Source organism: Macrobrachium nipponense, chromosome 41, assembly GCF_015104395.2.
Source record: "Macrobrachium nipponense isolate FS-2020 chromosome 41, ASM1510439v2, whole genome shotgun sequence".
NCBI lineage: Eukaryota > Metazoa > Arthropoda > Malacostraca > Decapoda > Palaemonidae > Macrobrachium > Macrobrachium nipponense.
In genome coordinates, this window is record NC_061102.1 from 31671397 (window position 1) to 31694600 (window position 23204).

At 38.3% G+C, this 23204-nt stretch overlaps 1 protein-coding gene across 1 annotated transcript in view; it reads left to right on the plus strand.

Annotated features, from left to right (window-relative positions):
• Window positions 1-23204, plus strand: part of LOC135212653 (DNA polymerase epsilon catalytic subunit A-like) — a 186244-nt gene that overhangs the window by 75049 nt on the left and 87991 nt on the right. The window contains exons 4-8 of the mRNA XM_064246280.1: window positions 16625-16762; window positions 16996-17067; window positions 19117-19271; window positions 19679-19919; window positions 20342-20491. Of these exons, the coding sequence (XP_064102350.1) occupies window positions 16625-16762; window positions 16996-17067; window positions 19117-19271; window positions 19679-19919; window positions 20342-20491 (756 nt within the window). The remainder of the gene's footprint in view (window positions 1-16624; window positions 16763-16995; window positions 17068-19116; window positions 19272-19678; window positions 19920-20341; window positions 20492-23204) is intronic.

A 23204-nucleotide genomic window follows, 5' to 3' on the forward strand; every position in this document is an offset into this window, starting at 1 on the left:
AAACGTCCTTCAGGAAGGATATCTACTTCCCTTCGAGTCTCAGCCACCCCTCACCAATGTTCCGGTCTGTTTCCCAACATATGTTCCTGGTTCAACGAAGGATCTTGCACTCAAGAAAGAAGTGCAAGCCTTGCTGAACAAGGGTGCTAAGGAACTCTTGTTGGACCAGTCTTCAGAGTTTTACAGCCAGGTTTTTCTTGTAGAGAAGACCTTTAGGGGGGGCCTATCTCCCCTGAACCATTTCATTTGCCAGACTCGGTGCATGATGGAAACGGCACGCTCCGTGCTTGCTTCAATTAGGCAGAACGACTTCATGCTTACAGTGGACTTGAAGGATGCGTATTTTCAAATACCCATCCATCTGTCCTCCTGCAAGGACCTTCATTTTGTTCTCGGGGAGACAGTGTACCATTTCAGGGCACTCTGTTACAAGCTCCCGACTGCTTCCCAGGTATTCACACACGTGTTCACCCTTGTTTCAGCTTTGGCCCATTTGCACGGGATGTGTCTGTTGAGGTATCTTGATGATTGGCTCGTCCTGGCAACTTCTTGATTTTTGCCGGAGCCTAGAGATTGTGATAAACCTGAAGAAGTCTGATCTCATCCACAAGCAGAGGTTGAAGTATCCGGACATGCTGATAGATATGGTAGCAGCAAGAGTCTTCCCTTCGGACTCTTGTATCAGCAGATTCAGGAAGGCAGCACAGCTGTACCTGTCTTGACAGGAGCAGCCAGCTTGGAAATGGCAAGTCATGATTAGTCATCTGTCGTCCTTGGAGAAGCTGGTCCCTCATGGGTGGCTTCACCTTTGGTCTGTCCAGTGGAGACTGAAGAAGTTTTGGTCCCTGTGTTGAGACCCTCAATCCTTTCCCTTTCTCCTCTCGGAGGAGGTGACGGAGGATTTAGAATGGTGGTTGGATGACAGGAACCTCTTAAAATAGTAGATCATCAAACTCCCCCTCTGGGCATGCTTCTGTTTCAGACGCATCCTCCAGACATGCTTCTGTTTTCGGACGCTTTGACTGTGGGAAGGAGTGCACACCTGGAGGAGTTGCTGACTTCAGGGGTGTGAAACGGACATGACAAGCACCTTCACATCAATATCTTGGGACTCGAGGTGTCCTTTTTAGCCATCCAAGAGTTTCAGGATCGAGTGGTGGGACACTCCATGGTGCTAATGAGCAACAACGCCACATTACAGGCAGTCTCCGGTTATCGGCGGTCTCAGTTAATGACGATCCGGTTTTATTTTTATGGCACTTGTCTATAAAATTGGCGATTTATGGTGCCATTACGGGCTGAGTTCCGACTATCGGCGCCATAAGGGTGCTTATGGCATGCCGTAAGGATGCTTATCATCGCCATAAGATGCCTTATGGTGTGCCATAAGGGCTAATGGCATGCCATAAGCCTCATTATGGCACCATAAATTGCCGGGTTTTGGTTAATGGTGTTTTTCGCTTATCGGCACCTACGGGAACGGGACCCCAGCTGATAACCGGGGACTGACTGTAGTGGCATATTCCCTCCCACTCCATCAGTTTGCAGTGCAGGTGCACGAGTGGGCAGTGCCTCATTTGGTAGAGCTGTCAGCCAGATACATTCCAGGCAAGAGGAATTTAGTGGCTGACAAGCTCAGTTGCCAGAATCAGGTAACAGGGACAGAGTGGTCCCCTCACACAGACATTAGGGAAAGTGTTCGACTTATGGGGGTAACCAGTTGTAGATCTGTTTGCCACTTGGCACAAGAGGAAGCTACAGAGCTTTTGTTCTGTAGTGCCGAACCCCACGGGCTGCTGCAGAGGACACATTCCATCACCTATGGGACAACCACGATGTATGAGCCTTCCCTCTATTTTGTCTGATTTGCAAGGTGATCAACCGGGTGTTGATCACTTTGAAACTGAGGATGATTCTGGTGGCTTCCAAATGGCCTTAGGCCATTTGCTATCCTTATCTGCTAGCTCTTTTCTTCGAGGCACCGAGAGAGATTCCTCTCTGGCCCAACCTTTTTTGTCAACCCCACATAGAGCAGTACCACAAGGAAGTGTAGTCCCTGTGGCTTCATGGCTGGAGATTATCCACCATCTCTTGCAAGTGAGAGGATTTTCTCGCAACACAGCAACAGAGATGGCAGGATACCTCAGGCAGTCCTCTTCAGCGATATACCAGGGAAAGTGGGCTGTCCTCTGTGGTTGGTGTCATAGACAGGGTCTCTCTTTGGTCAGAGCTACTCTTCAGGAGGTTGCAGATTTCCTTGGCTTTCTTCACTGAGAGAAACTTCTCTCTGTTTCAGCTGTAAAAGGCTATAGGGCCTAGTCGTGAAGCTGAAGGACATAGGTATCTCCTCCTCTATGGAGATGTCTCTGCTCATGAGAAGCTTTGAAAGGTCTTGCCCACCCAGGGATCTCAGGCCTCCTGCATGAGATGTGACTCGTCTTGAGAAGCCTAATTCATGCAACGTTTGAGCCTTTACGAGAGTCATCAGACAGGGATCTGACCCTCAAGACTGTTTTCCTGCTTTGCCTGGCATTGATGAAGAGAATTGGAGAACTACACTGACTTTCCTTCGATGTGTAACACTCGAGGGGATGGGAATCAGTTATGCTCAATTTTGTCCCAGACTTCATAGCGAAGACTTGGAACCCATCAGTCCCTGACCCTAGGTTTGAGTCCTTTACGATCCCTTGTTAGAGTGCTGCGGCGCTATCTGAAGAGGACTTAACCCTCTAACGCTGGAGCGGTAAATAAAAAAATGACTCCCGTGTGTCGGAGGGGTTTGAGAGTGAGTGCGGAAGCGGAAAATTTTTTTTTTTTCAAAAAATCACAGCGCGCTTAGTTTTCAAGATTAAGAGTTCATTTTTGGCTCCTTTTTTTGTCATTGCTTGAAGTCTAGTATGCAACCATCAGAAATGAAAAAAATGATCATTATCATATATAAATAATGCGATATATGATAGCGCAAAAACGAAATTTCATATATAATTGTATTCAAATCGCGCTGTGCGCAAAACGGTTAGAGGTGACAAGTTACTTTTTTTTCGTTGTAATGTGCACTAAATTGCGATCATTTTGGTATATAACACATTGTAAAACGATAAAAGCAACACAGAGAAAATATTATCACAAAATGATGCATGAATTCGTAGCGCGCGGACATAAAAAAATAATTTTTAAAAAATTCACCATAAATCGAAATATTGTTATAGAGACTTGCAATTTGTTTCAAAATGAAGGTAAATGATGGACTATTACGATACTGTAAGAGTTTTAGCTTACAAATGCAGTTTTCGACCATTTCGAACGAGTTAAAGTTGACCGAATGTCGAATTTTTGTTTAAAATTTTTTTTATATGCAAATATAAAAAAAATGAGAAATGCTACAACCTTCCAATAATTTTTGTTATATTGTGCATGTTTTTGCGCACATTTTCATATATAAAACTAAAAAAAGCATAATATGAAAAGGCAAAAATATTAGGAGAATGTGACCTACACGTTTCGGAGATTTTCGGCCGAGAATCGGCGCGCGAACGGAATAAAAATATTTTTTTCAAATATTCACCATAAATCGAGATATTGTTCTAGAGACTTGCAATATGTTTTAAATTGAAGATAAATGATTGAATATTACTAGACTGTAAGATTTTTATGTTACAAATGCGTTTTTTGACCATTTCGGTTGAGTCAAAGTTGACCGATCGTAGTTTTTTTCCTATTTATCGCACTTTATATGCAAATATTTCAAAAATGAAAAATGCTACAACCTTCCAATATTTTTTGTTATATTGTGCATGTTTTTGCGCACATTTCCATATATAAACCTCTAAAAAAAGCGTAATATGAAAAAGCACAAATATTAGGAGAATGTGACCTATGCGTTTCGGAGATTCGCTGCCGAGAATCGGCGCGCGGAGGGAATAAAAATATTTTTTTCAAAAATTCACCATAAATCGAGATATTGTTCTAGAGACTTGCAATTTGTTTTAAAGTGAAGATAAATGATTGAATATTACTAGACTGTAAGATTTTTATGTTACAAATGCGTACTTTGACCTTTTCGGTTGAGTCAAAGTTGACCGATCGTAGTTTTTTTCGTACTTATCGTACTTTATATGCAAATATTTCAAAAATGAGAAATGCTACAACCTTCCAATATTTATTGTTATATTGTGCATGTTTTTGCGCACATTTCCATATATAAAACTATAAAAAAAGCATAATATGAAAAGGCACAAATATTAGGAGAATGTGACCTATGTGTTTCGGAGATTCGCTGCCGAGAATCGGCTCGCGGACGGAATTTTTTTTTTTTTTTCAAAAATTCACCATAAATCGAGATATTGTTCTAGAGACTTGCAATTTGTTTTAAAGTGAAGATAAATGATTGAATATTACTAGACTGTAAGATTTTTATGTTACAAATGCGTATTTTGACCTTTTCGGTTGAGTCAAAGTTGATCGATCGTAGTTTTTTTCGTACTTATCGTACTTTATATGCAAATATTTCAAAAATGAGAAATGCTTAAACCTTCCAATATTTTTTGTTATATTGTGCATGTTTTTGCGCACATTTCCATATATAAAACTCTAAAAAAAGCGTAATATGAAAAGGCACAAATATTAGGAGAATGTGACCTATGCGTTTCGGAGATTCGCTGCCGAGAATCGGCGCGCGGACGGAATTTTTTTTTTTTTTTTTCAAAAATTCACCATAAATCGAGATATTGTTCTAGAGACTTGCAATTTGTTTTAAAGTGAAGATAAATGATTGAATATTACTAGACTGTAAGATTTTTATGTTACAAATGCGTTTTTTGACCTTTTCGGTTGAGTCAAAGTTGACCGATCGTAGTTTTTTTCCTATTTATCGCACTTTATATGCAAATATTTCAAAAATGAGAAATGCTACAACCTTCCAATATTTTTTGTTATATTGTGCATTTTTTTGTGCACATTTCCATATATAAACCTCTAAAAAAAGCGTAATATGAAAAGGCACAAATATTAGGAGAATGTGACTTATGCATTTCGGAGATTCGCTGCCGAGAATCGGCGCGCGGAGGGAATAAAAATATTTTTTCAAATATTCACCATAAATCGAGATATTGTTCTTGAGACTTGCAATTTGTTTTAAAGTGAAAGTAAATGATTGAATATTACCAGACTGTAAGTAATTTGCTTACCCAAAAAACCAATATTTATAATATATATATAATATATATAATATATATATATCTATATATATATATATAGTATATATATATATATATATATATATAATTATTATATATATTATAAGTATATATATATATATATATATATATATATATATATATATATATATATATATATATATATATATATATATTTATATGTAAAATATATATATTACATTCTTCGATTCTGGTACCAATACATAAATAAAAGGAATGCAGGTGACACTTCTCTTTTCGCATACAATGAAATGTCTTATTATTATTTTATCATGCACAGATTAGGATATATAAAAAATTGTAATAAATATAAAAATAAATATAAAATAAATGCAGAATACTTACTCGTAATCCTGACTCTTCGTTCTATTCTTGTTTTCTCCCTCCTCCATTGATGAGTCTTGCATTTTTTTCCACTCGACATGACGAGGTACAGGTGGAGGAGGGAGACGCGCGCCCTTACTGCTGATGGACCCGGCGGCCCCGTGCGCTCTCCGCTGTCGGTTTAGGGGGCACGCTCCAATGCATGACCGTAGTGTGGTACTTTCGGTCACACTCCCCTATCCTGCAAAGAGCAACTTTCCAGAGACGACAGAAGAACCGGGTGTCTCTCCTTCTGCCATTCATATGGCACACGCGGCACCGTTTCTGCCTTCGTCCTTGTAAGGCCTCCAGTATGTGATCCCCTGGCTGCAGCCGACACGCAGGGTCCACTACCCGACGAGAAGCGGTGATGGCGGGGCTGGCAGCAAGAGGGGCGTCGTCAGCAGGGGTGGCGGCAGCAGGGGCGGCGGCAGCAGGGGCGTCGTCAGCAGGGGCGGCGGCAGCAGGGGCGGCGGCAGCAGGGGCGGCGGCAGCAGGGGCAGCGGCACAGGGGCGTCGTCAGCAGGGGCGTCGTCAGCAGGGGCGGCGGCAGCAGGGGCGTCGTCAGCAGGGGCGGCGGCAGCAGGGGCGGCGGCAGCAGGGGCGTCGTCAGCAGGGGCGGCGGCAGGTCGAGCGAAGTTGGCCCTCCTATCTGCCCTTTCCTCTAGGGGCAGATCTGCAGCTCGGGGCAGGGGGTCAGTTATGGAAGGCCACTCATCGGGATCGAAGTTGATGAGGGCATTCCCGGCTACCTCTAGGAACTGTATGTGGGTCAATCTCGGAAGATTGTCACCGCAGTACCCACAGTACAGTATGTAGGCATTTTGGAGGGCCAACTGAAGGATGTATTTGAGGAGCTTCTGTGTCCACCTTCTGGTTCTCCTGGCGAAGGGATAGTACTGGATGAGCTGATCAAAGAGATCAACTCCTCCCATGTGCCTGTTGTAGTGCCCAATGACAGTAGGCCGCTCGGTACGAAAACTCCCTCAAACACAACTCGGCCCTGTCGACGTGTCTTCTTCCGCTGTACGATCTCTTCTTGGATGGGTTCATGACTCGTCGTAATCATGGGGACAAGTCGGACACACCCTTCCAACAGATGACGAAGACAGCGCCCTTCCGCCGCCACTCTGTCTCTCCTTTCTTCCAGGTGTTGCGGATGACTAGCGAACCTCTTGAGGACATTCGGGGCCCCACGCACCAACCGAAGGGTACCACTGACGTGAACACCTGCTTCATACAGTTCCTGGGCCAGGGATACCGAGTTATAATAATTATCCATAAACAGGTGATATCCCTGGTTACGGAAACGTCCCACAAGATTGAATACAGTGTCACGCTGCGTGGAGAAGACCCCGGAATACACTGAAAAGTCCACAACGTATCCAGTGTTGGCCTCTGTAATAAGAAAGAATTTCACACCATATTTCTTTGGCTTCTTGGGGTTATACACTTTTATACTAAGACGTCCTTTGTAAGGCATCATCCCCTCATCCAAAGACAGGTTCTTTCCAGGAATCACGAGATTACTACACTGCTCACGGATATAATCCAACACTGGGCGCACTAAAATGAGGCGATCACTGTAATTCCGGGGTATGGCCCTTTGGTTGAAGGCGTTGAAGTACCTGTCCAACACCAGGAAATTATCACGGGACATAATGCCAGGCACATTAGGCATACATAAAAAATAATTTCTCCTCCAATATTGCCTGACGTCGGCAGCAGGTGTCATACCAAAATAAATGTGGAGCCCCAAAAAATGCGCCATGTCAATGAGGTTGCAACCCCGCCAGTAATACGACAAGGTCGTCCTCAGCTCATACCGGCAGTACCGAGCGTAGTCCACCGTCTCGTGTACCAGGTATTCCAGCAATTCCCGCGTCAGGAAAAGCTGGATGAACCCCAAAACAATCAGGGGTACTGGTACGGTGATCCCAGGGGTTGCTGTGAAGGGGTGCATGTTAGGAAGGGTGGGGTCCTCCGTCCACCCCTCGTCACTCTCCGACGACCGACCTTCACCTTGGCTGGCGCGACGAGCCGACCTTCTACGTGCCCGCGCGTGCGCGCACGATATTGCACTCTACCCTCCCCTGTTGGCCCATCACCCTCACTTAGGCCTTCACTTTCTGTATCGTCCTCTGCGATAAAACTTGACCCCGTATCCCCACCCTCCCCCTCCTCAGATTCCCCCTCGTAAGCACTGAACCCACTGAATTCGAGCTCACTTTCGGGATGTGAGCCTTGAATGGACATTGGGGGCATATATTCATCCTCACTTTCATCGGGACTGATGTCCTCATCACTCGATGACCATCCGCCATCAAAATGAGGACTTGCGACATGTTCCCGATCAAGCTCCGATAGATATTCATCTATGTCCCTTGGTTGGAGGCCTCCCAAATGCTTACGAATGCCCCTAAGGACGCCCACATGCTTCCTAGGGGTAACCAAAGGCATACGCTGTGTTCCTAAAACACTTTCAGCCACACGTGGCCGCACAGAACGGCCTTGAGGCGCGGGGTCATGCTGGGTGCTTGGCCCCTCGCCAGCATCCAGGTCCTAAACTCGCCTTACACGATCCCTTCCGACAGGTAAAACGCGCCTTTCGCGGTCCACACGTCGTTGAGACATATCTAGGAATGTCCTGTAGCAACACAAATGCTCTAAGTCTCGCACAAGTCCAGAAAAACACGCTTCTGACGAAAGATCGCTCTCGGATGATGCGCTACTGATGCTGGCTGGAGCGAGAAGAAGGGATATCGCGCATGCGCACTTGGGTCACGCTTCAAAACAAAACAAGGCCTTGATCCATGAACTCCCAGCATTCCCCAAGGCGCGTGATTCAAAAGTTTTAGGCTGGTAGGCCTATAAGTATTTTTCCGCGAATTTTAATAAAAACTTTTGTATATCGACGTAAAATACGTCCAGTCGGCACCCGAGAGACAATTTATCTTGACGTAAAATACGTCCAGTCGGCGTTTAAGGGTTAACATCTTCGGCCTGAGTGTTGATGATTCTTTGTTATTACTGGCATGTCCAAGAACTCTATTTCTTTCTGGCGTAGTAAGATGATTAGGAAGGTACAGTGTTGCCCCGAATTCACGGGGGGATACTGTATTAATCTTTGAGGTTATATTATTAATATCATTTTAAAGTCATCTTAAACATTTTACCATTAAAAATATATACCTACAGCCAATAACTGAGAGAGAGAGAGAGAGAGAGCGCATTGAATGGCAACATCATATATCTGACCATCAAGAGTGAAATTATGAATTATTTCTTAGACAGACAGACAGACAGACACAGAGAGAGAGAGAGAGAGAGAGAGAGAGAGAGAGAGAGAGAGAGAGAGAGAAGGAGGAGAGAGAGATAGAGCGCATTGAATGGCAAACATATATATATGACCATCAAGAGTGAAACTATTGAATTTTTATAGGAGCGAGAGAGAGAGAGGCGCATTGAATGGCAACCATCTAATATCTGAACCATCGAGTGAAATTATGGAATTATTTCTTAGGAGAGAGAGAGAGAGAGAGAGAGAGGAGAGAATAACTCCTAGACTCTGACTCCTTCCCCTCCGCCAATTCTTATATCAAACTGCCATGTATTCCCCTGCCCACCTTCCTCCAAGTGGATAAAAAGACTGGGAATCGCTTTTTTTTTTTATTAATCTTATTAATATTTGAAAATTAGTTATAAGGTAAATCATTTATTTATACTTCAAAACAAATAACCACATGTAAGTAAGAGAGAGAGAGAAAGAGAATGTTATTTTGTCTAATCTCATTAAACTTAATATTATTTGAAAACTACCACTGTATATTATTATTTTACCATAAAATGTAGTAATGCCCTTAAAGATATACTTATACATACACTTCCAGCCCAAACAGAGGGCAAGAGTTACCACTATGACATACGTGTATCTCGTGTGGAGAGAGAGAGAGAGAGAGAGAGAGAGAGAGAGAGAGAGAGAGAGAGAGAGAGAGAGAGAGAGAGAGGGTTATCCTTATTTAAAAGAGTGAAATGGATAGATTATTGTATTTCTTTAAAATACTGTCACATATGATTTTGAAATTAGTTATATTGTTATTATGCAAAAATATTAATAAACATATACACATGTACCATAGAAATTCTCTCATCTCAGTAAAAGAGAGAGAGAGAGAAATTGCATGATCAAGTGTGGGCAACACACTCCCCCTCCTGTCACATTACTTTATATATTTGACAACTGTTGGACCTCAGCCATCTCAGCTTGGCTAACTGGAGTTCAAAGACAAGATGCAGGGTAGAATGGATTTTCTTTCATTCTTGCATAAAAATTTTATTTATAAACTAAAATCTTGCTAATTCACTTTAGTTTATTCTTTAATGAATTTATATTATTGCTGTTTACATAAATATTGATATCTGAAAATTAGTAAATCTTTTATATATCATACAAAAAGCATACATCTCTGTAAGAGAAAGAGAGAAATGGAAAGATTAGCATAGTATTTCTGTAAAATACTTTCACGTATGATTTTTGTAATTACAGTTATTATTATTATTATTATTTTATTTTTTTAATTTTTTTTTTTTTTTGTGCTCTATCACAGTCCTCCAATTCGACTGGGTGGTATTTATAGTGTGGGGTTCTGGGTTGCATCCTGCCTCCTTAGGAGTCCATCACTTTTCTTACTATGTGTGCCGTTTCTAGGCTCACACTCTTCTTGACTTTGTCAATCAACGTCACGTCTGGTCTATTTGCCCGTATCACCCTATCCGTTCTGATACCACAGTCCCAGAGGATCTTTGCCTGATCATTTTCTATCACTCCCTCTGGTTGGTGGTCGTACCACTTATTACTGCAAGGTAGCTGATGTTTCTTGCACAGGCTCCAGTGGAGGGCTTTTGTCACTGAATCATGCCTCTTTTTGTACTGGTTCTGTGCAAGTGCTGGGCATTCGCTTGCTATGTGGTTTATGGTTTCATTTTTCGTATTGCACTTCCTACATATGGGAGAGATGTTATTTCCGTCTATCGTTCTTTGAATATATCTGGTTCTTAGGGCCTGATCTTGCTGCCGGCTTGTTCTCATTCCTTCAGTTTCCTTCTTTAGCTCTCCCCTCTGTAGCCATTGCCATGTGTCATCACTGGCTAGTTCTTTAGTCTGTCTCATGCATTGTCCGTGCATTGGTTTGTTGTGCCAGTCCTCTGTTCTGTCTGTCATTCTCCTGTCTGTATATTTGTGGGTCTTCGTCTACTTTTATTAGTCCTTCTTCCCATGCACTCTTTAGCCACTCGTCTTCACCGGTTTTCAGATATTGCCCCAGTGCTCTGTTTTCAATGTTGACGCAGTCCTCTATACTTAGTAGTCCTCTCCCTCCTTCCTTTCGTGTTATGTATAGTCTGTCCGTATTTGCTCTTGGGTGTAGTGCTTTGTGTATTGTCATATGTTTCCTGGTTTTCTGATCTATGCTGCGGAGTTCTGCCTTCGTCCATTCCACTATTCCTGCGCTGTATCTGATTAGTGGCACTGCCCATGTGTTTATGGCTTTTATCATATTTCCGGCGTTGAGTTTTGACTTGAGTATCGCCTTGAGTCTCTGCATATATTCTTTCCTGATCGTGTCCTTCATCTCTTGGCGTTTTATATCCCCTCCTTCCATTATTCCCAGGTATTTGTATCCTGTCTCATCTATGTGTTTGATGTTGCTCCCATCTGGTAGCTTTATCCCTTCAGTTCTCGTTACTTTGCCTTTTTGTATGTTGACTAAGGCGCATTTTTCTATTCCAAACTCCATCCTGATGTCCCCAGATACAATCCTTACAGTCTGGATTAGGGTATCTATTTCCTTGATGCTCTTGCCATACAGCTTGATGTCGTCCATGAACATCAGATGGTTGATTCTGTTGCCTCTTTTCTTGAGTTGGTACCCGGCATCCATCTTCTGTAATACTTATTATTATTATTATTTATTATTATTATTATTATTTTATTATTATTATTATTATTATTATTAGTATTATTATTATTATTATTATTATTATTTTATTATTATTATCATTTGAAAATGATTACTAAACACATTATACATACTGTACCATAAAAATCTCTCAGCTCAGTGAGAGAGAGAGAGAGAGAGAGAGAGAGAGAGATAGAGAGAGAGGAGAAGTAGCGAGAAGAGAGAGAGAGAGAGAGAGAAGAGAGAGAGAGAGAGAGAGAAACACTCCCTCCCCTCCTGTCATCTGTCACATTACTTGATATATTTAACAGCTGTTGGACCTAAGCTTGGACCGGGAGTTCGAAAGAAAGATGTGTGAAGACTGGGATTTCCTTCATTCTTACATAATTTTTTAAATCTATAAACTAAAATCTTACTAATTCACTGTAGTATTTTCTTTAATGAATTGATTGCTCTTTACATTGATATTAATATCTGAAAATTGGTAAATCATTTATTTATCATACAAAAAACACATCTCTGTAAGAGAGAGAGAGAGAATTATTTTTGTTATTATGTGACATCATTTAATCTTATTAAACTTACTAATACAGTTTTGATCAATATTAATATTTTAAAATTAGTAAATCTTTTTTGTATCATAAAAATGTATTTAGGCATGAAAATAGCATCGAAATACGCTAATTAGTTGTTATTTATCGTCTGAAAACCCCGCTAATAGACGAATTCCCCTCAAATAATGATTTTGTCATATACTCTGATTCTAAAAGCACTTTAGAAGCTATCAAAAGATTTAATAGCTTTCATCCATTAATCTAAAAACTTCAGGAGTCACTTTTTCGTATATATTGTCTGTGTAAGTCAGTCTCTTTCTGTTGGGTTCCTTCTCACGTGGGGATTCACGGAAATGAGACTGCAGACAGGGAAGCAAAAGCTGCTAGCGCTCTGCCAGAAACAACCTTCAGGAAAGTGCCTCATACAGACCTAAAAGGTCCTATTAGGTCTTTTGTATTAAGTAAGTGGCAAGAAAGGTGGACTTCTCCTCTTCTTGCCAATAACAGTAAGTACAGAAGTATATTAGGAAAAATATACAGCCGTGGCCTTCGTCATTCCAGCTTGACAGACGAGCAGAGGTTATTTTAACGAGGTTAAGGATTGGGCACACTTATTTAACCCATCAGTTTATTTTAGAAGGAAGCAGCCCACCAGTGTGTGCTTACTGTGACTAGATACAAACAGTGGAGCACATTCTGATGGTTTGCCCCAGATATTTTAACCAAAGGGAAAGATATTTCCAGGGTAAATCCCTCTCAAATATCTTGGGAGATGAAGCAGACATTTCTGCTCTCATCTCCTTTTTAAAGTGTATAGAAATTTTTAATAATATTTAGGTAAACTTTTATAAATCATATACAGATTTTTAAAGACATTAAACTATTTTTAACATATATTACTCCATTCATTGAAATTCATATTTTTAATTTATTTATTAGTCACGTCTATTTTTATGAGTCATTTCTTTCACTAATTCATTCATTCATTTACCATAATTCAACTTATTTAACCTTCATTACGGCGCTGAATGGCCTTCTTGGCCCCAGTGCCTGGGCTTTATCCCTAAATATCATACATCCATCCAAATAATGGGTAGATGGGATCCAGAGAGAAATCAGTGAATCAGTGAGTCTGCAAATGCAGAGAACGCGAATACTGGGGGCCCACTGTATACTCTCTTGCGGTTGAAGACGACACCATCACCTTTTGTCCTGCATATTGCCCACAAGTCCTCAGACACTTTTTCCTTGTGACCTGTGATGGCTGCTCAACAAGTTGTGTTACTAACTTGTCCTTTAACAGGACAAGGTTGCCTCTTACCTAAGATGTGTGGTTATGAATGTGAGTAGGATTGCAAGAGTGACTGTCTCTTCTCCTTTAATCCTACGCTCTTCTTTTGGGCAGAGTGGCTGATGCAGGTAAGTCTATTCATGAAACCCCAATCTGTTTTCTTTTATTATATTATAGAAGCATATATCCTCTCCTTCCCATAGCAAAGGGGGTGAAGGAAGCAGTGGCATAAGACGAACCCAATACATAATTGTATTTACCTTATCGTCTCTGAAATGAAGGTTGTATATACAGTGGGCCCCCTGCATTCGCGTTCTCTGGATTCGCGGATTTCTCTCTGGACCATATCTCCCAATTATTTGCAGGAAATTCACCTATTTGCGGGGTTTTCCGATGATAATAATCACTTTAGTGTATTTTGATGTTATTTTCAGGACTAAATACATTTTTATGATGCAAAAAAGATTTACTAATTTTCAAATATTAATATTGATTCATACTGTATCAGTAAGTTTAATAAGATTAAATGACATCACATAATAGAAATAATAATTCTCTCTCTCTCTCTCTCTCTCTCTCTCTCTCTCTCTCTCTCTCTCTCTCTACAGAGAAGTATTTTTTTTGTATGATAAATAAAAGATTTACTAATTTTCAAATATTAATATTAATGTAAAGAGCAATCAATTCATTAAAGAAAAATATCAATGTAAAGTGCAATCAATTCATTAAAGAAAATACTATAATGAATTAGTAAGATTTTAGTTGAGAAATTAAAAATTATGTAAGAATGAAGGAAATCCCAGTCTTATGCATCTTCTCATTGAAGTCCAGGTAGCCAAGCTGAGGCGGCTGATGTCCACGTCTGTCAAATATATCAAGTAATGTAATAGAAGGGGGAGGAGTTGCCAACTAAGGTCGTGTTGTGTTGCCTACTAAAGTTCATAATAATAATAAAACTAATTTCAAATGAAAATTCTTTCCTTCCTCTTTCTTTGTATCCATTTCCCTATCTTCTCTCAACTCCAGAGAACCTCGGAACTCAGGAAGCTGTCAGATATGTCAAGTAATGTGACAGGGTAGGGGAGCAGTGCCATGTAGTGGTCAACGATTTTAATGGTTTTTATGCAATCTCTCTCTCTCTCTCTCTCTCTCTCTCTCTCTCTCTCTCTCTCTCTCTCTCTCTCTCTCTCTCTCTCTCTCACTGAGATTAGATCATTGTTATGGTACATGCATGTAATAAGTTTATTATTAATATTTTCCAATGATAATAAGATAATATGCATGATAATACTATAACTGTAATTACAAAATTCATATCTGAGTATTTTAAATACAATAATCTTTCCATTTCACTCTTTTAAATACTGTAAGGACTCTCTCTCTCTCTCTCTCTACAAGATATGTACTATGTCATAGTAGTAACTCTTTCTCTCTCTCTCTCATAGCTGCAAGTGTTAGAAGTATGTATTGTACATATATACCTTTAAGGGTACTAATGTTTAAGATTACTTTTAAATTATATTAATATAATCTCTAAGATTAATACAGTAATATGATAATAATTTAAGGTAAATTTGATGTTGGGTGTTACATAAGGTATACATTTGGTGTTTCTATTTCTTCCTTCTTTATCTCTCTATCTCTCTTGTTCTTTCTCTCTCAGCAAAAGAATTGATAGACAGACAAATAGATACTTGTTCAGCCCTCTCTTCCTCTCTTCTCTCTTCTTTGGAAGAGATATATGTATTTATAGGAGGGGAAGAAGTGTTGCCTATAGAAGTTCATTTCAATCTTTTGATATTGTAAGGAGTTATTCTCTCTCTCTTCTCTCTCTCTCTCTCTCTCTCTCTCTCTCTCTCTCTCTCTCTCTCTCTCTCTCTCTCTCTCTCTCTCTCTCTCTCTCTCTCTGCTCTGTGTTTTTGGCTGTTCATATATTTCTAATGGTAAAATGTTTCCGATGACTTTGAAATGATATTGATAATACCAATTCAATGGTATATTTGATGTAGGATGATACTCTAAGTATATATTTGATATTAGAACTTTCAGGATAGGCAGATATAAGCATTTTTAAAAGGGAGTTCTAACTATTTGTGGGTTCGAGCAATTGACGGGGGTGTCTGGTACCCATCCCCCACAAATACGGGGGGGAACACTTTACATACCTTTTCATATGAGGTTACGTGATCCTCCCTCATCTGAAATGGCCCAGAAGTCTTACTATTGATTTCGCAGTTCGTATTCTCTGATCAATTTGTCAGAGGCTTGGTTCCCTTCCTCGTTCTATTGACCTGGAAGAGAACCCAGGTGTGGCAAAAGTCAGTTCATAGAGACTCACTTAGATTCCTTCGTCAATAAATGAGTCTCCTTAATGTGAAGGACTGATGGTTTGTATATTGTGTAGTAACAAATCACAATTTTTTAAAAAGTAGATTGATTTTTTCCTAACTATACAAACCTGAGGTCCTTTACATTACACTGATGCCTACCTGATGCCACCCCTCAATCTGACACCTGGGCCAAAAGCAAATTGAAATATTTATGTCCAGTCGGGACAGGACTCCCAACTATCAGATGGATAGTTAACTACCTAACTCCCTTGTTTGAAAGTTCAACAGCTGTTTTCCAGTCTTCATTGTAAGTAATTCCTTATGTGAAGGACCTCAGGTTTGTGTAGTTAGGAAAAATGCAATTCACTTTTTAAAAAATTGTGATTTTTGTAATAAGATAAAGTTCCATAATATATACTTACCAAGTAATTACATGATTGGAGCCCTTCCTCCTCCCCACGCATAGATATAAATCATAAACAAATTGAGCTATTCAGCTATGTTGTACTTATTCGTTCCCACAAGTGGACAGGGTCAATTACACGAGCGCTGCAGTGAATTTAAAAATCTAAGACTGCTGTTGAAGTAGAAACTAATAGCTATGTAATTACTTGGTAAGTATATATAATACTTGATTTTACATAATATAAAAAATTTCATTGTTTTATAGCTTTTGGGTAAATTATGACAGTCACTTAGGAGTGACTGATTGCACCTGAAAATAGATTATTGATGGAATCATCATATTTTCTTTATTGGTTTTCAGTATGTACACAGTAGTATGTACCCTATTATGTGCAGTGGAGATGATTCAAATTTTATTTTGATATATTTAATTAGATTCGATTTTTTGTCATAAAAACTTGTGTGGTTTTGATTATTTACAAGACTCATTCCTTCTCAATTTTTGTAGGTTTCGCTGCCATATCGCCCTTACTTTTTTGTAATGGTGAAGAAAGATGTCATTCAAGATGTGACAACATTTTTGTCTAAAAAATTTTCTGGCCTGTTGGCTTCTGTAGAAATTGTGCAGAAAGAAGATCTTGATTTGGTAAGTCATGCATATGAAACAAGGTATTCACTGAGATGTTAAGAGATTTGAGGTAATTTTAGTTCTTATTGGATCTTTAAAATGATTTGACTTAGCAGGGACCTTGAAGGCTTTAATTGGATAGTATGTTGGTTATTTTGTTTAATTGGAAAATAGTTTCAAGACATGCTAGTTAAAAGTTCAGTTATCAATTTCAGTTTCCTTTTCCATCACTGTACCCATTGTCTTTTCAGGAGAATCACCTGACAGGACTAAAACAAACCCTGCTTAAATTATCTTTCTTGACAGTCAGTGACTTAGTAAAGGTAAGTTACTGTATTTCTTTTAGTCTAATTGAACAAAGAAGCCTATTGAATTTTAAGAAAAATATTATCAAGGATTCATCCTCTCATATTTTGTCACGAACATAAATAATCTGAAGTAAGAATCACTGACTTTAGCAGTTAATGTGCAGTCATGGGCAGATATACAGGTACAGGTTCATGCTTTGTGCTTAAGAAGCACATTGTTTCACCCCAAACTTGAGTTATTGTAAAGAGTTTTTTTTTTTGCCTATATTCTCATGTAAAGAATTGCCTTTTTTTCTTACATTTTTAATTAATTCAGCTTGCTGTCTTCATTTTCCTTTCGTTTATCCTTAATCTATTGATTGTAGAGGTTACCCAAGTGTGCCTCAGAGACACCATTATTTTTTTGTTGGTAGTATTCGGAAGACTGTAAGCACAGGGTTTTTATTTTATCACAAAGAGAAAATCTGCGTGTGACAATTCCATTCATGATTAGTTTTTTAGGTGCTGGATTGTTTTGGTACCTATGTTTGAAAACTGATAAGTGTTAGGATTTGGTTGCCCTTAGTATTGCCTGTTCAGGTTCATTAGTTTTAGGTTTTACTTGTAGCATAGTCAGTGTGGAAGAAATGTAGCACTTTTTCCCTCATTTAACTTTTCACACCCACTACTCATATTGGTGACTTAGTTTTACTGGATAACAAACTTCTGCATTTCACGTAATTAGATATCTGCACTTACTGAAGTAATAAAAGTGCAGGCCCTCACTCTCTGGGTATACCTGTACTTTAATAGACCTTGCTATTAAACTTGGTTCCTGACCATTTCTGTCACTAGGGGCTCTTTTAGACTTATCTCAGGTTTCACTACAGTTGAGGATCTTATCCTTTGGACAGATCCTTTCAACATCTGTCCAAAAAGCAATTCAATCTAATTATAAAAGTAAATTTTTCTTAGGAACCCTTCAATCATAACCAAGTGGCCCCTAAAGAGTGAGGCTAGCAATTAAAATTGCACAATCCTGTAGTCACTCGCTTGATATTCTTGTTTTCAAGACTACAGAAGTTACATGTCTGGAAGATTTTGCCATGACAAATGAAGGCTAATTATGATTTATAGGTGTTGAAGAAAAGAATTACATATTATTACTATTTTACCATATTTGCATTAAGTAGATTGGATGGCGAGTCATGCTTGATGTATGCTCGAGTACTGCAAACACAAAATACTGTTACCCTGTGGATGTTGTGATTATATATACCAAGCTTTTCCCAACCTGGATATTCTTTGAGACAGTGATTGAACATTAGAGCGCAAATGCTTTTTGTCTTTAAGGAGTGTTGTATAATGATGATTATGTTTGTGTTTCCTTGCAAGTGCAACAGATCTGAATTGCAATTATTAAAGGCAAAAATTACTTAAGGAACCACAACATAAACAAAAAAATTAAAAGAATACGGCTTAAGGCCTACTTCAGTGAAGGAAATTAGGGAAACTTGCGTTTAGCGTGATTACATATATTTCTCTACTCTAAGGAAATTAAGGTAGCGAGACCGGCTCGCTGCGTTAGACTGTTTTGGAGGACTGGAATACTCCATCCTGATGGAAATATAAGTGGAGATATGATGAATTCCTGAGTCATAATAATATTAAGTCAGCTACTGAAGACCACACTGGGGAACCATTTACGTGGTAGTATAATAAAAGACTAAGTACATTTGTAGGAGATAGATAGGTTTATGTCTCTTGGGATTTTCCTAATAAAATTGAAGAAAAGGTGGGTTATCTATATTATGTATCATGTTATTTGACAAAAATCATGGCCCACAAAGGTTATTGTCCAGTGATAAGAGGACCTTTGACATTAATATTGTCTTTTAAATGCTCCATGATAGTTAAACGGTTGAAAGTGTTGAAAATTAAAAGTTTTTAAAGAAATTAAGATGCATTGAAAATTGTTGTACTATTTATTTTTTTCATATCTTAATGATTAAATTTGTTTTTTATATGCCGTACAGGTTGTTTGGAATGATTTTAGTCTTTATTTAACTTTGTTATTCCTTTTAGGTTCGTCAGACTATCAGTTCTGCAGTTAGAAGGAATAAAGAGGTAGCTAAATCAAAAACTGTGTACCATGAAATGTTTTCTGCACAGATTTCTGGGGACAGTAATGAAGTCAGTAAACGCCAGCAAGATCATTTTGAAAATTTATTAGATATGAGGTAAGTTTAAAGTTATATCATGTGAGAAAGAATAAAGATTGGGTCAGAAGTGAATTGTTTAATTGTATAGTTGTATGAAAGATAAAATAGATTTGAGGTGTACATCAAACATGTATTGCATGGAAGATTTATTAATGCATTTAGTAATGTTTTTAACTGTAAAGGTCATCACTAAAATGATAGATATTTAAAAATAAAGTTCCTGTCATGACAATGCTAATGAAATTGTTGCACATCTGTAGTTGATAGATAAAATGTACTAATTATTTTTATACACTGTATTTAAAATTTGTTACTACAGCACTTAGAGTATTCGTAACTTTTCCTATCATTGAGTATGGTTACTTCTCCATAGCATTGTATTTTACTGAACTCAGCATTTATATATAACACTAAATATCTTGCAGAGAGTACGATGTTCCATACCACGTCCGGGTGTCTATTGACTTGAAGATATTTGTTGGTCTTTGGTATTCTGTTAGAGGTGGAGGAACAGCTCCTCCAGTGATAAGTCGACGAGAGGATCTTCTTGTTTGGCCTGACTGTATTGTGTTGGCTTTTGATATAGAAACTACCAAGTTACCGTTAAAGTTCCCTGATGCAAACACCGATCAGATAATGATGATTTCATATATGATTGATGGTCAGGTAAGATTCATTGTTAAGTTTTAATTTAAATATTTTTTCTATCAAAATTGTTAGCATCTTCTGTCCCTGATAAGATGCAGTATTCATGTTAATAAGTTGTAAGTATTTTTTAAATATGGGCTATATTATTTGAAACTTTAATTTTTCAAGGGTAAATACATGAACTGTATTAATTATGCGAAAGCATGACAGTTGTTGGGAATGTGTAATAAATGTGAAGGTAAACATGGTGATTTGTGTTACTCTACAATTTTAGCTTGTTTGGTAAGTCAAATGTTAAAATAATTTATAAAGTAAATATATGTATTGAAGGAGCATTCACAAGATGAGAATACATGACAGGAGAGCTTAAGGATTACCAGACATCATGACTAAGGGTCACTGAAAGTAAAAAAATTTTTAAAATTTGTTTTTATTTTCAGGGGTTCTTGATTACGAATCGAGAAATAGTCGGCGAGGATGTCGAGGATTTTGAATATACACCCAGACCAGAATTTGAAGGTCCTTTTACAATCTTTAATGAACCTAACGAAATGAGTCTCATACAACGTTTCTTTGATCACATTTTGGAGGTAAAGATACCTTGGTTTTTTTATACTTTGACTCTTTTTATCTCAGTTTTGAAGTTAATCTGAATAGGAAGTAAATAGCAGATGACATTCCTTTTGATATGTGACCTGGCATATGAAATCATCTGACTTTGAAAGCTTTTAATTGATATGCATTTTACTTTAGTCTTTTTTTCTACTTGTTTGTATTGTATTGTATTGGAAAACAGTTAACAGCATGGTCAGTATATTTTAATTCTATATCCCAGTCTAGAAAATAAGAGAAAAGTTGAGGCATGGAGATCTTCAAGAGTTTGTGTAATGAGAAATGAAAATAGAATTAGTGTTTCCTTTAGTTCTCCAAGTGGGTCTGTCACAATGTTTTGACGATGCATTAAAATAAGAATAATTTATTTCACCTACCCCAATATGGTTGTTTTTATCTCCCCCGCTTGCTTTATAATGGATTGCACAAAAAATTTTGTGTATTGAAACAAATTAGCAAGGGTAGGCCTCACCATTGGGAATATATGATTACATTTTTGGGAGAGATAGTAAAGTAGTTTTAGAAATAAGAACCTTTCGGGTTGTTTATTGCTCATCCATTGTGGAGGTTTGTAGTCACATGATTTTGTTTTAAAATGAATTATTTAGTGTCTTATGAATAAAAATTCTTGCAAGCCCATTTCCCTAGGGAATATAACTTTAGTTTTTAAGTAGTTTGCCTGTAGAATGTTATTCTTTCTGTTAATTATTAAGCTTAAAATCTTAAATATCCAATTTTCTTGTAGTGTAGTAAGTAAACACATGAATAATCATACCCAAGGTTTAAAGGGATAACCACAATTCCTGAAAACTTTTTATCCTTACAGCATAGTACTTCCAGGGAAGGTGATACATAAAAAAATACCAAACTGGCTAAAAAACATATCTTTCCTTCACTTTCTAATTGATGTACAACCTAACATAATATCTCTTATCTTTTGTATATGATATAGTATTTAGTTTCATCACTTGTCAGCTCCATCAAAGGTTCATCAAATAGTAATCTGGATGTAGTCAGTTTCTGGACTCTCCACCATACAGACTGTATCATGATAAGCTACTGCTGTAGTGTGGTTTCTACAGTGGGAAGTTGAAACCAAAACTTTTTGGAAGCTTGATTATTCTTACACGAACACAAACCCTTGGTCTTGATATATGGATAACTTTCGGCGAAGCTGGTAAAGTCCGGCCGTTAAACTTTTGCAAGGCGGTTATGGTAATACATAGTTACCTAGGGTAGGGGCTGAAGTACTGACCACCCAACTGGTATGCATTCGGTCTCTTCAGTTTACTTTTGACTGCAATCTCAACAACACATGCTTTTCTTCTTTGTCCTGATGTATTAACTAAAGCAGGAGTTTCAGGGGAAAATATTAGAAATTATGTATAGAGAGTAAAGAGTTGGAGAATAAAATTAGAGGGGACTACTATGAGAGTCAGGGCCTCTGTAACACGGTTTTTTCGCAATAACTTTTTATCTATGGATTTCATAAATATAACGCTTATTCAGAATACATATTATATCTACACATAAATTTTGACTGTATTCTGCATTACGTAGGTTGAATAAATTTGGTACTTATAATGTAAAAGTGACTTTTTTTGAAGACGGGCCAACTTACTCAGAGAAAAGGTTGCGAACGCACTCGTTACGTAACTTATGACCGCATTTCTTCCCTCTTTCTCGATGGATGATTGGCTATACGTAACGAAGGCTAAACCTCTGGCAACAATGACATACAAATTTAAATACAAGCAAAGCAGTACACCTTTATGAACTCTGGAACCTCTCCACTGATAATTGTCATAATGAACAAACCAACAAAATATGTTAATAAATACAAAACACTTTGATTATTAGTCTAACTCCCAAAATAAGTTTCCTAAGAAATTACAGTCTACTTTATAGGTCACAATCAGATTGACAAGATGTAGGGAATAGTTGGTAATTATCAAAAACATAGTAGACAAGCTTGATTTGATAACTGCTATATCCAATGTCAAGCAATTTTTATTTATTGGCAATCTATCTATCTACTGAAAAAAAAATAGCTGGTACCGTATATTGGCTTTAAACCTTCACCAATAATTATTGTCAGAATGATGACTTCATGAGGCTCCACCCACTTTCGCCTCGTTATAATTCAGGGTAACACTGAAGGCTACCATGGTCATTGTTGGATTAGAAAATTTAACTTCTGGCTATAAAAACTAATTTTTCGAGTAGTTGTAATAAGTGCTAAATGATCCTCAAGGATCCCAGCAGTTGGCCTAAACGTTTAATTCATGTATATTACTGCTGTACTGTTGCGGCACTACTGCTACAGTAGTATTACTATGCTAGCACTGATAACCCACCCACATCTATGTATCGTTCCGCCATTCATAAAGTCTTTTGGTTTCAGAGCCGATGGAGTTTCTGTCTGGTGGATGGGTGGGGCAACATTTCGTCAAAAGGTGTTTGTTTACCTTGCTTACGTAATGAATGTTTTTCGACTCTTGGCTCGTAATCATTGGCCATGGCGTCGGCTAGATCATTTTTACTCTATAAAAATTAAAACTATCGGGTTTAGGTTAGTGATAATGCTGACAAAATTTGTGTGTGGCTGTAAAATATACATATGTCAACTTTCAGCTACATCCGATTCTTTGACAAGGAGCAAAGTCCAAAAAACCGTGTTACAGAGACCCT